The sequence below is a fragment of the Lotus japonicus genome, chromosome 2, assembly GCF_012489685.1.
Source record: "Lotus japonicus ecotype B-129 chromosome 2, LjGifu_v1.2".
NCBI classification, from domain to species: Eukaryota; Viridiplantae; Streptophyta; class Magnoliopsida; order Fabales; family Fabaceae; genus Lotus; species Lotus japonicus.
Window position 1 is genome coordinate 93,215,866 of NC_080042.1, and position 15,445 is coordinate 93,231,310.

Below are 15,445 nucleotides of genomic sequence, written 5' to 3' on the forward strand. Positions count from 1 at the left end.
CCAGACTGCCACATAGGATTTAAGCAACTCATAAGCAACCCATGCAGAATTCGCTCCAGTGACAGTTGCTTATTTTACTTTTAATTGGGCTCCACTATACCTCATATATTTATATTTTATATTTCTACCTAAGCATGATTTAAATTTAAATATTAATGAAAAAAATCAGATAGAATCAATAATAAAAATGATTGGTGATTGATCTTGTAAAAAAAACTTATATATGGGCAAAGTTAAAAAAACTTATATATGGGCAATATGGCCAAACGGCCCAAAATGTGTCAAAACGACACAACCCCAATTTCTTTTCCCCACCCTATCCTCTCTTTTTTATTCATTCTCCCAAATCAATTTCCTATCCCTAGCAGAACTCACCGACCATCCAAGCATCTCTTTCTCTCTTCAACCTCACACCCTCGTCTCTTTTCACCACCATTCACGTCCCTAGTTTGTCTCACGTCCCTCATCTCTCTCTGAGATTCAAATCAACGCTTCCAGCAACAGATCAAAGCTTCCCACACCCATATCGGAGGTTCAATCTCGAGATTGTGGGTTTAAAGAACAGATCGGAGACATGCAATAGGTCATCGCCGTTGCCGGAGTCGATGTTACACCATCGCCGTCAATGCTCATATCCACATCTCCGTCCTTGCTGTTCCCCCTTCTCTATTGTAATAAATTTCTAATTTTTTTGGTTTTTTTTTCCTGTTTGGGGCTTTCAACAATTTGTATTTTAATTTTATTAATTTTGTGCTCATCTCCCTTCTCGTCCGTAGTAAATTCTGATTTTTTTGATTTTTTTTGACTTCTGTTTGTGAATTTTCCGGATTTTCTCTATTTCTTACTTCTGCATCTTCACTGATATTTCTTTCCCTCTTGTTTTAACTGCAATTCATTCTGTTGCTGAATGAGTGAGAAAATAATTTTTTAAATCAGGCTGCAAGCTAAGGAGCGTTGCTTATTTAAGCAACGTTGCTTAGCTTTGAGCTATAAGCAACGCCACCTCAGCAAGCTCCAATGGAGCAGAAAAATAAGAAACGTTCCTTAACTTAAGCAACCCTGCTAAGCAACTCTCGTTGGAGTTGCTCCAATGATTGCTTAAGTTAAGGAACGTTTCTTATTTTTCTGCTCCATTGGAGCTTGCTGAGGTGGCGTTGCTTATAGCTCAAAGCTAAGCAACGTTGCTTAAATAAGCAACGCTCGTTAACTTGCTGTTGGGTTAAAAAATCATTTTCTCTCTTTCAACCGGCAACAGAATTATCGTTAAAAGAAGAGGGAAGCGAAGATGAGTGAAGAGGCAGAAGCAACAAACATTAAAAACCCAGAAAAGTCTCAAACAGAGGTAAAAATTTTGGAATTTATTACAGAATAGAAAGTCTCAAACAGAACAAAAAATTACAAAAATTTGTTGAAAGTTCCAAATAGAACAAAAATTAAAAAATTACAGAAATTCTGAAAGAGGAGGGACCTTCGATCCTTCGATCTACCCGTTTGCATGTCCACTGAGCAAGAGGAGGGACCTTCGATCTACCTGCAGCCCGCTTGCATGTTCGCTGAGCGAGAGGAGGGACATTCGATCCTTCAATCTACCCGTTTTCAGAGAAGAGGAAGAGGAGGGAGGCTTCGATCTGGCGGCTTGGGTGAAGGAAAACATCGAGGGAGGCTTCGATCCGTTTTCAGAGGGGAGGGAGAGGCTTCGAACTGAGGAAGAGGAGGGAGGCTTCGAACTGAGGGAGAGACTTCGGTTGGAATGAAAGGAAGAAGGAGATGAACACAAATTGTCGTTTTCTCTCTCGGTTGCAGAAACACCCGTTTCAATGTTCCTTGTTTTGAAAGTAGTTTCTACGGTTCTAGACACTTCTCTAATTTAGGTTTTACTTTCTGATTCTATTAACACAAAAGCAAGGTGGGCCAAGTATTATAATATTAAACTAAACCAATGCTGATTATGACCCAAAAAAAAATGTTGATTTAAGTTGTGGGCTAGTTCCGTTAAAAAAAATGGTGGGATAGTTTTTAAATATTTGGGCCTTAAAAAGAAAAAAAATAATATTTAATTAATAAATTAGTTAATAAGAAGATTAATTAATTAATTACATTAAATTAATATTTAAATTTTAATGTGTAATTAAAAACTATAAATATATAGAGTATAGTGGGACTCAACTAAAAGTAAAATAAACAACCGTGATTGGAGCGAATTTTACCTGGGTTGCTTATGAGTTACTTAAATTCTATGTGGCAGTCTGGGTCCACCAAAATAGTGTTTAACAACCCAACTAGCAACTCTCCATTGGAGATGCTCTAACTAGCTAGAAAATGAAGTACAAGTAGTGATTGCAGACCAGTGCAATAAAACAAGATTAGAATTTTCATAGCTGGCAATGATATGAGTATGGCCATTGCCCATTGGTATTGACCTCAACTCAGTTATTGGGGGACCAAAGAAGAACAAGAAGAATTATTATTGTATATGTGATTATTTGTGTAAATACTGCTGCCTGTCAGTGCTATAAGTTGCAGCTATTTTCTGTGACTATCTATAACGAATTATGAGCACGGCCCTAAAGAATATTTTTATTCAAAAAAAAAAAAACAGTTTAGCTATTGGATCGTCTCCTTCTTATGTGTGTTGGGATATTATTAATGGTTTGGAGTTTTGTTTTGTTTTTTTCATTTTTATTATTCAGATCTCCTTCTTATGTGTTGGGATATTTTCATTTTTCTTCTTCTTTCTATTTCATTAAAAATAGTACTTTCTTATTTATCCTTTCTTTCTTGTTTACCAACACGATATATGATAAGACATATAGGGCCCTGCCTTCTTCCACCTTCCTAATTAACTACCTTGTCTCTCCAAATAATCTTCCCATAGAACAATATCCGCATATTGAGTGTGATCTTTTAATTCCTTGTCCTATTTATTTGTGTGTCTGTTCTCTGTACATAGATATCTAAAGGCTTTATTTTTCCAGCTAAGTATCATGTCTGGTACTCAACATCTGGTACAAAAGTTAAATTTCAAAAAATCTAATAACCATGGATGTGTTTTGGGAGAGAACAACAGGCAAGTACTTTATTAATTGAAATTCATGTGATTTTTTCTAAATGAATCCCGCTTCAAAAATATTAATGGAACCTACATAAATTTCAACCAACAAAATGATATGGCGTTAAAAATAAAAAGTTTGAGTGAATGTTGCTAACACTCCCCTATAGATGGTAGAAAAGAAAGAAGTCAAAGAACGCTAAGACCAAGCAAGTTATAGGTGAACAACGCGATGAAGATAGGAAGGCCAAATGGTCACTGCATTAAGGGTTACGTCGGGGCAGAGAAAGGAAGGGAGAGGGGGTTCTTGCCGATTTCTCAATAGCAATAAAGGAGGTGGTTACAAGAGTCTTTGACTCATTGACTGGGGTTTGATGAGGTTTGGGTAGGATATGGTTGTAAGGAGGCTTTAATTTGTACGACGGTGCTCGCTAGATTGATGCTTAACAAGAGTACTCCATGGTTTGGGTTTGGGATTAGGAATTGAGGAGCCTAGGACGGTGAAGTTGTTGTGTCGAGGATTGTCAGAGGTGGAGGATGGGCCTGAAGATGTGGACAAAGGTGGTGGAGGAGTGACCTTGTAAAATGATATGTTTGAAATTTACAAAACTTATGAATATATGTGAAAATCCTAAACTTCCATATAAACTGTTTGTTGGTTAGAAATCACCAAAAGAGTGAATGTGTTAAAAAATTCAAACTTTTATTATCTACCCATGGAAGAAAAAAAATAGAATGGTACTATACTATGTACTATGTTCTTTATAATATGTTGTAACTTGTCCTTTAAATTTTTTCTGTCTTGAATCTTTTGAAAGTAGGGGTAAAAAGATTGATAGATGTTTGAGACTATTTTTTTACTCTGTTTTTTGGTCAAATTTTCATTTTTTTCTTATTTCCAACAGAGTAATTTGTTTTGTAAGCCCACATTTTCAATGGGCCAAAAAATCCCATTTTTAAATGGCAACTTCCAACCTGCAAATTGGCTGCTATTCTTGACCAAAAAAAAACGGGATATGGATCCTCTGCTGGTACTCTCTCTCTCGCAGCTCTGCAGCAAACATTCTCAACCACACGATGCATTTAACAGTTGCAAATAGATTAAATGTTCTTATTATTAATTACTGCAGCGGAAAAAATAAGAGTTTAATGCATATGCACTGACAGTGTAAAATAGTTTTACACAGTCATCCAATCAAAGCATGCCACATAGGAGAGATAATTACATTTGACTTTAATTTTAATTAAAAGAATAAGATATTTTCTGATTTGGCGGAATTCAATTGGATGTCTGTGTAAAACTATTTTACAATGTCAGTGCATATTCATTAAACTCAAAAAATAAAACTAAATGTTTGTGCAATGCGCTTTTTATTTTCCTTAATATTGTGTTCTCATAATAATACGTAGTAATAAATTATTTCTCATATTTTTATTTGTATTATCTATTTTTCATTAAAATTGGTATATATACATATATATATATATATTGTGTTAAATTATTTTCAGTGGGTAGGAGAACCACTATAAACAACAAAACTCTCGCTATTAAGTTGTACTCACAGAGACTTAAATCTCAAACTCTCGCTACAAAATACATGACGCAGAGTCTCAAACCTGAGATCTATGTTTAAGCTAGACCAATCTCATGCCGATTAATATAAAGTTGCATTTTTATATTTTTAACGTTTTTTAAAGTTACATTTTAAACGTTACCTACAGATATAATATAATAATTAAAAGCATAAGAGTAACTTGAATTTTAATCTTCCTATGCACCCTAAAAAGAATAACTTGATTTTTTTTTATAAATTAAATTTCAAAATTATATATTTAAATAGTTAAAATCAAACTTTTTTTGGTTACAAGGTAAAATCAAACTTAATTCAAATTAAATTTCTTTTTTTTAAATGATCTTTATTTATTCAAACTTGTCTTTATTCATGAACTTGCTTCTGACTTTCGAGAGCTTGAGGATCTTCTCCATCGGGATTGGAACATCCAGCTGGAGCACATCCCTAGGAGTGCTAATGAAGTTGCTGACTATCTTGCTGGAATAGGGATTGTGCAGCAATCTGATTACACGCGACTGGAGGACCCTCCCCCACCGCTTTATATATCCCTTCTTAGCTAGGGATGTGCTAGCTTTGGAGCTTTACTTTGTTGTCCTTTAATTTTCCGATGTACCAAAAAAAACTTGTCTTTATTCTTATTTTGGTACATCGGAAAGATAAATTGCACCCGTTAGGAATCGATCCCTGGACCTCCCCCTACCCAACCCATATGTCCTCCACATAAATAAAATTAATTTAACTTTTAATACTGAATTTTTGAAGGAAATTTTCTTTATGCAAAGTAATCTTATTTTTTTTAGTGAGATCCAGGGTATTCACCGCTTAAAACAATGCCTAATTCTCTTGTCGTAGGTGTTCGCATTAACCGATAAACAACTAGTTATAATATACTGCCCAATACTATGAGGAGGATCGAACTCTGACCTTATAGTTAGGAGACATTTTTTTTTTATGCTTAACAACAAAGGAAAAGAAAAACAGAAAAGAAAAACCAACCCTACTGCCTAATCACCACAGTCCCCATGGAATCAGCCAGAAGAAGACTCTCCATCCCTGGCAGGGGATGGTGCACCATATAGAAGCTCTGATCTTGCATAGCACCCGCCTTGGCCAAGAAATCTGCGCAAGAATTCCCCTTACGTAAAATATGCTCCACTCGCACCTCCCAGTCACGCCTCAACATGGCACAAATGTTATTCACCAAAACAGCAAAAACATGAAACTGAGAGGGGGGATCACGCACTAATGAAATAGCTAGCATGGAATCTGAGAAACAAACAACATGTCTGATTCCCAAATCCCAAGCAACGCGTAACCCATGGAAAATCGCCAGAAGCTCCATATGGAGAACCGATTCCTGCCTACCATAACCCAGGAACCCCACGATCCAATCTCCGCTAGAGTTCCGGAGGCAACCACCATATCCCGAACGCACCGGAGAACCAAGCGAGCTCCCATCAAAATTAATCGCGATGGCAGACCCAACTGGCTTGATCCACGACACCAACCTCGGCTCAGACGTTCTCTGCAACGGAGGCCACGCAGGCAAAAACAGCTCCTTTTGATCAAGAATCGATCGCAAGACTTGCTCCTCAGGAATAAATGTATGGTCGAAGTATGCTCTGTTTCGAGCAGTCCATATTGCCCAGATAGCAGCAAGCGAGACTGCCTCTGCCTCCTTCACGACCCGCTTAAACCACTGATTAGGCTCCGGTAAAGCAAAGGAAGGATGCGACGCCGCGAGACCCAAACGAAGCCAAACCCTCCGAGCGAACCAGCAATCACGCATACAGTGCAAAATTGTCTCTGGGTAGAGGTTACACCGAGAGAGCACATAGGAGAAGCTGCCATATTACGCTGAAACCTGAGGAGATTAACTGGAAGCGCTTTCTGGCATCCAAGCCAAACCAGGAACAAAATCTTAAAGGGGCCTTTGAGACGCCAAATCCAATTCGAATCAGTAGATGCGCCAACGACCGCTGGAGGCAACCGTTCATGAATTAACCACTGATATCCAGACTTAGCAGAATAGAGCCCTGAAGAGTCAAATGACCAGGTACAACAATGTGGAACTCGCTCATTAAGCAAGCACCCGCGCGCCAAGATCGAATCAATGATGTCACTCGGAAGAGTAGTATACAGCTGAGCCAAGTCCCAGGAACCACCCTTCACCATATCACACACAGTAAGCTGCACATCATGAATATCCACCGTTGGAACTATGGCGCCCAATTTAAAATTCCTAAGCCACTCATCAAACCAGAATGAGGAACTACCATTCCCCAGCTTAAAAGAAAACCCACCTTGCATTACCTCCTTAGTCTTCAAAATAGCCTGCCAAACAATTGAGCCACGTCTGACAGGGGCCGAAAGAAAATTCCCATGCACACCATACTTCTCTTTCACCAAAGAGACCCAAGGCTTATCCTCACCCTTGATGACTTGCCACACGTTTTTTCCAAGAAGAGCAAGATTATGGTCCCTAGCCTTCCGCAGACCCAAACCACCAAACCTTCTAGGCTTTGCAACGGTATCCCAATTAACTAAATGAATACCATGATTACCCGTCCCTTTCCAAACAAACCTCCAAATCGCAGCATCAATATCAGTACAAATACCCGAAGGAATCCACGCATGCTGCATACAATAGGTAGACATTGAAGAGAGCACAGATTGGGCAAGGGTAACCCTTCCCGCTCTATTTAAAAGACTATGCTTCCATGATGCAACTCGAGAGGTAACCCTCTCAACCATAAATTGGAAGTCTCTATTAGTGGCCCTTTGATTGAAGATAGGAAAACCCAAGTATTTTCCAATATTAGGAGCAAAGCTCACTCCCGTGAAACCAGACAACCTGTTCTTCATGGCTGGAGATAAGTTTCGCTGCCCCATAGCCTTAGACTTCCCCTCATTTACACGAAGTCCTGAAGCATTACAAAAGGAAGCCAAAATATCTCTGGCTAGAGTAACTTGTTCCACATTTGCCCGAGTGAACAACAAAAGATCATCAGCAAAAAGAAGGTGAGAGAGCTTCATGGGCGACCCATGCACCGTCACAGGCTTCCATTTACCATCTTGGACAGCCGTAGAAATAAGGGAACTAAGTCGCTCCATACACAACACAAATAGGTATGGAGAGAGGGGATCACCTTGTCGAAGCCCACGCTTCGGATTAAACCCTTGAAGCTTGTCTCCATTCCAAAACACCGATAAAGAGACGGAGGTCATACAAAACATGATTAGCCGAATACATTTTTCTAGGAGCCCAAATTCCGTCAAAGTACTCTGCAAAAATCGCCAATCAAGTCTGTCATAGGCTTTCTCAAGGTCTAACTTAAAGATGACATATCCTTCCCGCCGATTAGTCTTCATCATGGAGTGCACTACCTCCTGGAGCACAATAGCATTATCTGTGGTACTCCTCCCAGGAATAAAACTGCTCTGGAAAGGACTCACAAGATCATTCATGAAGGGGCGGATCCGATTGACCATGATCTTCGAAATAAGCTTATGGAGGACATTGCATAAGCTGATTGGCCGCAATTCCTTAAAGGATTTTGGATTATCAACTTTATGAATTAAAACAATAAGGGTCTCAGCGATATAAGGATCAAAGTGCCCAAGCTCAAAAGTGTCATGGATAAAGGAGAAGACAGAATCCCCCACCACGTCCCAATACCTCTTATAAAAGCAAGCCTGAAAGCCATCAGGTCCCGGAGCTCTGAAGGAACCCATATGCTGAATTGCTGAAAAAACCTCCTCCTTCAAAATTGGCTTCACCAAGTCTGCTATGCCAGCCTCTGGAAAGGTAGCTAACTGAGGAGTAGAAATACAATTTGGGTTCACACTGTCACAAGTAGCAAACAGGTTAGTGTAAAAAGAAAGTGCTTCCTCCTTAATGTGAACCAAAAAAAGTGGGATAAGAAATTTTCTGAGTCTTATTTGTTTACGTACGTGTATGTAATAACAACTCAGTTAAAATTAGGAATAGCAACTCGATAAGATCAGTAATTTCTAGTTTCTGTTCTGACGAGAATGAGTGGTAGCTAGGTTCTCTGCTAAGCACCCATCTGATTTATTCTTATTCTAGTGCATGCACTGAATTTTAAAGATTATCTCCCGCAAGGAAAAGTAAACTACAAAATGAAAATTCACTTTATTTCATTATATTAAACTACAAATTTTACATTTGTAATCTAAAATAATTACAAGAATAAAAAATTACAAACACCTTTTCACACCCCAACCCACATGAGTGAGCCAGGAAAAATGACAAAATCTCACTTTGAGACCCAATAAATGAAGAAATTAAATAAGCTCACAGAAAATAGACAAGAACTTAATATTAGTCAGCCACATTCCACAGCTAAGCTTCGCTTACCTCACCATCTCTACATATACCCACATCTATCACCATGGTTCCTTTCTTGTTTGGCTTCATTACTCTGCAACAGTTTCTCCTTGGAGCCTGCCAAATATATCAACAAAACACCCAAAACAAACCACATTAACTATTATGATATGTGAAAAAAAAGAGTAACCATTTCTCATTCATACAATGCTTATTATATGCAGAGTTTTGGGTAACTAACTTTTGCTCTAAAACAAGTAACTTATAACTATGTCAAATTAGTTCAAATCAGTTTTAATGTCAAACATTAATTTCTCAACAAATGATACCACAATCAGGTTTTGCTTTTGCAAATTAAGATTTGAAGCATAAAAACACTCAAAACAGGCTAGAATTTAGCACTGGCATTAGTTAGACTTGCTAATGATATGTCATCACTAATTAATGACATTTGCATATGTGGTAGGCTCACATTATATAGTAAGGAAAATTGATGTGAAAAGCACTTACTCTATCCCATAGATGTGGGTCTGGCTTCTTATATACAACAACTTTGTCAAGAGCAGAAGGATCAGCCATCTTCCACCGACATTCCGGATGAGGGACGCGATGCCTTTCATATTCACTCACTGTCTGCTGCATTGTAGAATTGAGTTTTGCCTTTGACATGTAAAACACAAAAGGCTTCTGACATGGGTTTCGGGTAACCGGGCGTGTGTTGAATGCGTATGCAGTGTAATCTGCTCTTCTATACCAATTCAGGAATGTTCTTGAAGGCATTTCTATCTCCCGGGGCGAAAATATGCCTCGAAATATCTGAACAGCATAACCCCATGAAACTGAAACTGTCCAGCTATTTTTTTTGTCATAGCAGATGGATTGCTGAATGAGCCCTGCAGAGTCGAGCCTCATTGGTATGGTAAGCCGTTGAAGTGCTTCTACTCTAGTGACATTGGGGAAGATCGGCTCAACCACATCAAGATGGTGAAGTGAAACCAATGGAGTCACAGGATGAGATGTAAGAAGGCCCAACAGGTTCCCATACACATCATACTGTTTCAATAAACCAAGGGCTGTCAGTGGAATTGCTTGCAGAATAGCATGGAGGGATACATCCAATCTCATTGATTGATCAAGCAATATAAAATACCATTACTATCATGATTTACTCACAATTTAAGATAAAATATCATGGTTCTCCTTTAGAAGACAATGCATGTTTGGAAAACCTTTTACAATTGATCCTAAAGTCAGAACCAATTCTGGGAATAAACTTATGTGAGTAGTGGTTTCAGAATTGATTCTAGAAAAGCAAAACCAATCCAAACACGCTAACAATCCAGAACGACCAAGCACAGTTACAAAAGATAAAATGCCTAATTAGGGGAAAAGACAACAAAAATACTCATCATTGCTTGTCCTGCCAGCTCAATTTGGACATGGCAACTACTTAAAACCTGAATTGTTTAATGCCAAAATGCCCAAATACCTAAAATTCCACTCCAAAGTGGAGATGTTGCAATCTGAATGTTGACATAAGTCAAATTTTAGAAACTATGTCAATTGTCAATTTAAAAAGAAGACACTTATGGCTGTCCACCACCCACTCTCCCTAAAAAGATGTATTTTGTTTGTAAAGACTAAAGAGATTTGCAGTTAGAAACAAAAGGATCATTTATCATTATCTAACCAATCCACTTCAGTAACAAGTAACAACAAATTTACTAACCAGTTTTAATAGGTTGGTAATTAAAGCACAATGCATACATCATACATGCATATAAGACAATCTAAACATGCTTTCAAGTTCTTTATAATTTCTAAACTTATATTTGTTCTTCCAGTCTCTTAATTTGTACACTCTGTTTGGTCTCTGTTGTAATTGCAGTGTAGCCAGGGCATGGTAGAACGTGGGACCAGCCATAAATCTAGGGTCATGCAATGCCTTTAAACTTGATGGCCAATATAATAGCTTTATCTATTTATTGGTGTGTGGGGTAAGAATGCACCAAACAGGTCAAAAAATAAAATACAAATTACATTAACAAAATTGATTCTCTCAATTCATTTTAATATAATACCACAAGCACCCTAAACAATGAAATTTTCCATATTTTATTTTTCAGTTGCATATATAGTAGTACTTGAACTTAATTTACTACAATTGACTATTATATATTTATCTTAATTAAATTAAGTGCTGACCTTTATGATAGTTAAAAGCATTAAATTAAACAGCTTCAGGAATTAAGATGGTCATTAAGTATGAAAAGATTACTAAACAGAAACAGAGTTGAATCAATGCACAGCAGAAGTCACCGACACCTTTCATGGCTTCAATCATTTTAGGTAGACAAAAACAAAACACAGGAAAGGTGGTAGTTACAAGTTACCAACCACAGTAATATGGAAAGTTCTAGGCCTAGCTAGCTTTCACCACTGAATCTGTCACAACCCAAAACTGGGCAATCCTTCTTCTTCCACTCACTCAGAACAAAAAACATAACATTGTCCCACTCCCCCATTAGCTGAATCAAGATAATAGAAGCTCATACCAATTACACATAACACAATTCATCATATATATATATCACACAGTAAATAGCACATAAGACACAGAAATAATAGAGTGATGATAATTAAATTGAAAATTGATAAAGAGATAGAGAGTAACAAACCTGGTGAAAACCGATTTCCTTGGTGAGTGGAACACCGAGTTCAGCCATACAAGCTTGCATTCTATCATCAGAACCATAGAGACCCGGGTACCTATGAATGCAACGGTCCTGCATTTTCAGCAGAGCTTTCGCCAAAGGGTAGCTGATAGCAAACCCTCCTCCGCCGTAGGCCATTCCATACGAGAAGAAAATGTTCTGCAAATGACTCTCCGATAAGCTCCCAATGTAATAGAATTGATTATGGTCGTACTTGTTGAGAATCCGGAGCAGATTCTCGGCGACGAAAACGGTGTCGTCGTCGCCCATGACAAACCACCGCACATCCTTCATCCCTAAACGCAGCGTTTCAGACACGATTCTCGAGATTCGAATCGCCGAGCGGTGACCTTGCTTGTTCGTGTACGGGAAGTTGGATGTGTCGGTGGAGATTCTCACCAGCGGCAAACCTTCCGCCGGATCTGTTTTCACTACGTCGTCCAGCCACACCACTCCTCTCATCTCTTTTGCCTTGTACCAGAGCTTAATGTAGTTCTTCCTCTGCTCCCAGAGCTTCGCCGACGCGGCGATTCCGAACACCACGTGGCGGAGCTCCGTTTTCCGATGGTGGCGGAGGTTTGAGGAAGCATTATTGGCAGTGGCATTGTGAAGAAGGGTGGAAGTGGAAGAGACACGGTGGACGGAGAGTGGCGCGTGGGTGCACGCGCTTGAAGTGGAAAGGAGGTTGTAAGTGTAGAGGAAGTACAGGAGAGAAACGAAGAGGATAAGCCATAGCATTAGCTTGGGTGAGTGTGAAGAACGTGACTGTGTTGTGGTAGTGTTGCTGTTTCTCTGTTCCCAAATTAATTTCTCTGTTTCTTTCATTTTCTAAATTTTTTTTGTTGTTGTTGTTTTATTTTCCAATCTAGCTAACTGAATGAGTTTCTGTTGTAACAAACAAATGCAGTTAGTTACAGAGAAATTTGAAATTGAGAAGAATGAATGAAGAATGAGAGAGTGAAATCGATGAGAACGAGGAGAAGAAGGAAGAGAGGTGAGGGTAAAGTTGAGAGAGCATGCAGAGGTGACAGGTTGCAGCTAGCTAGCACACTATAGTATCCTCAAATTTCAATATTTATAAAAATGTGTTGAGTTTATGAATAGTTTAATTAATATTAATGTTGATTATATATGGAGATTCAGATTAAGTTGAGTTAAGTGAATGATTTTGATGGATAAACAAGTATGAGGAAGGTACTACAAGTAACCAGAGTAAGAGAAACGTACAATGTTTTGGTTTTGGCGGGGTTCTATCAGAGGATATAAATGGAAAATGATGATTAATTGGTTATCTTTGTTTTTATCTTTTTAAGTAGATTAAGTGGTTAACAAATACTTTGCAACGCTCACTAAGTCGCATTCAACCTGACAAACAGCTCTTTCTCATCCGCAAACCTAGCTTAACTTAAGGTAATTAGCGTTTGGATTTTACTTTCTTTTAGCTTGTCCTTAATGACTATGTATAATAATCACAACAAAATTACAATACAAGTCCTTCCTTTTTTTTTTGAAGAATAATACAAATTTGAAATTCCTTTTTTGAAGAAAAAAACAGTGCATGAATATATCGACAAATTTCATAATTATGTGTGATATACTAAATCTACATAATTCATATATTTTTTTAGGTGTGGTATTTGTAATTGTTACTAATAACTAATGACGAAGAGTATGATTAGGTACCCACATTTGAAGTTAGTGCTAACTCTGACGTTAGTATTCACTCACTTTGACATAAGATGAATATGTTTTTATATTTAACAAACTTTGATTTGCACTTCCATTACATTTTAAATTGAAAACTAAATTTTCCAGGGTAATGTTGCTTTTCTGAATAAAACAGCACTTTCTTAACCCGCGAACAAAGTCAATTCCTTTTAAGGGAAAATAACAAAACAACGAACTCAATTTTTATTATACTTATGGAGCAAAATTGACAGCGAATGCACAAAACGGTGTTGCCAATTTTTCTATGCTAGAATTCTCACTCAACGAGATGGTTACATCTTGTTATTGCTAAACAACAGATTTTTTAATTTAGTCAACAGCAGAATGGATTGTTTTTCTTACAATGTTTTAATTTTTTACGTACTATTGCGTCATATTTTTAGTTGAATATTTTTAGTCGCTCATATTTTATCCGGATTTAGTTTTAATCAATCATCTCAAGAAATATTATATTTTGGTCATTCATTTTTATTTTAAGTGGTCTCACTTTAGTCTTTAATTTTAATGAAAATAGTGAATAAAAAAAATACGGTATCAAATATTAAAAAAAAGGTATACATAAGTTTTCTTAGGATTATTACTATTTTCAATTCAACTCGTTCCTGAATCCACCTCATTCATGGCGGGGATGAGAGTGAGGGAGAGGCGAAGAGCTAAACTCGTTTGGTTGTCATGCCTAATTCCCATTTGTATTCTCAGGAATTATTTATAACCCTCACATAGTCGATGTAAGTTTTAGTCGATTGATCAATTTATAGGATAAATATGATAATTCAACTAAATGAATTTCATTAACTAGATTATGTTTGATTAATTGATGTACTTTATTTTGAACCAAAATCAGGTTGTAGAAGATGGAGGAAAGAAAGACCATCGGATTTTAACGCATGCCCAGTTAGGCCATGCATGGAGCAAATATCTACTCAGGAAATTTCTTAGATATTTTGAGTCACTCCCTTGATCACATGCTTTTACAAGCGAGTAGGGGATATAAATCTTTTCTATTTTCCCAATTTATTCTTTGTCGGTTTCACCAAGAGATTATGTCATCTAGACATTAACCTAGCGAGAGGAATGACGTTGTGATGTGGTCGGGAAATCACAATGATTCCTTCTTGACGGGGTCTGCATATGACATGTTGGCATCGCATACTAGTGGGTTAGGGAAACCACAGGGACAAAACAAGAAGGTTGGATGACCTTTATGGAATTTGATCAGAATTGACTCCTCCACTGAAGGTTTCTTACGATGTTTTCAATTAAACATACCGTATAGGGAGATGATGTGTAGATGATAGAATAGAGTAGAGCCGTAGAGGGCAGTTGATAATGCACACACACACAACATTTATCCTGGTTCGACCCAAAATTAGAGAGTTATGTTCAATCCTTGACGACCACCAATGTTTTCACTATCAAGTATTAAAAACTTCTCCTTATAAGTATTTCAGGTACAACCAAATATTCTCTTCATGCCTCTTTGGGCAGGGGCGGAGACAGGGGGTGAATGACAGAGGCCATAATATTTTAAAAAATAACATTATACTTTTGGGATGAGAAATAATTTGAACTAAACTAAAATATTTAAAGTAGTAATTATTTTAATATCATGTAGGTATTGATGTGTAAATAAATATAAAAAGAATTATATTAGATACCCTTTTATGTCGTTTTACAATTTCAGTTTGTTCAACAGTTAGTTTTAACCAAACACTTTTTTCAATTAGATAGCTTTTCAACTACTAGCTAGCATGTAAGCTTTCAAAGTTAGTTTTTCAACTTTTAGTTAGCTTTTTTGCTTGAAATGTCAAACATAGCCTAAAGATACAAATTGACATTCATTATTAGGGGGTTGTCTAAATAACCCATGGTAAAATTTGGGTTAAATCACCCATTGCTCAAGTGTACCAATCATGTTATAACATGTGTGCTTACATTATCCACCTCATTTAATCAAACTTTTTTATTTAACATTTTCATACTATTTAATTTATTAAATAATTTAATTGCAGAATAAACCTATAATATT

The 15,445-nt window shown here is 37.3% G+C and overlaps 1 protein-coding gene across 1 annotated transcript; it reads right to left on the minus strand.

The window, feature by feature from the left end:
* Nucleotides 1-8,755: 8,755 nt before the first annotated feature.
* Nucleotides 8,756-12,757, minus strand: LOC130741194 (uncharacterized). Its single transcript, XM_057594012.1, has 3 exons — nucleotides 11,653-12,757; nucleotides 9,485-10,027; nucleotides 8,756-9,091 (listed from the first exon to the last, which is right to left on the minus strand). Exons 1-3 carry the CDS (start codon nucleotides 12,511-12,513, stop codon nucleotides 8,990-8,992), a joined length of 1,506 nt encoding a protein of 501 aa, XP_057449995.1. The 5' UTR covers nucleotides 12,514-12,757; the 3' UTR covers nucleotides 8,756-8,989.
* Between the last annotated feature and the right edge of the window lie 2,688 nt (nucleotides 12,758-15,445).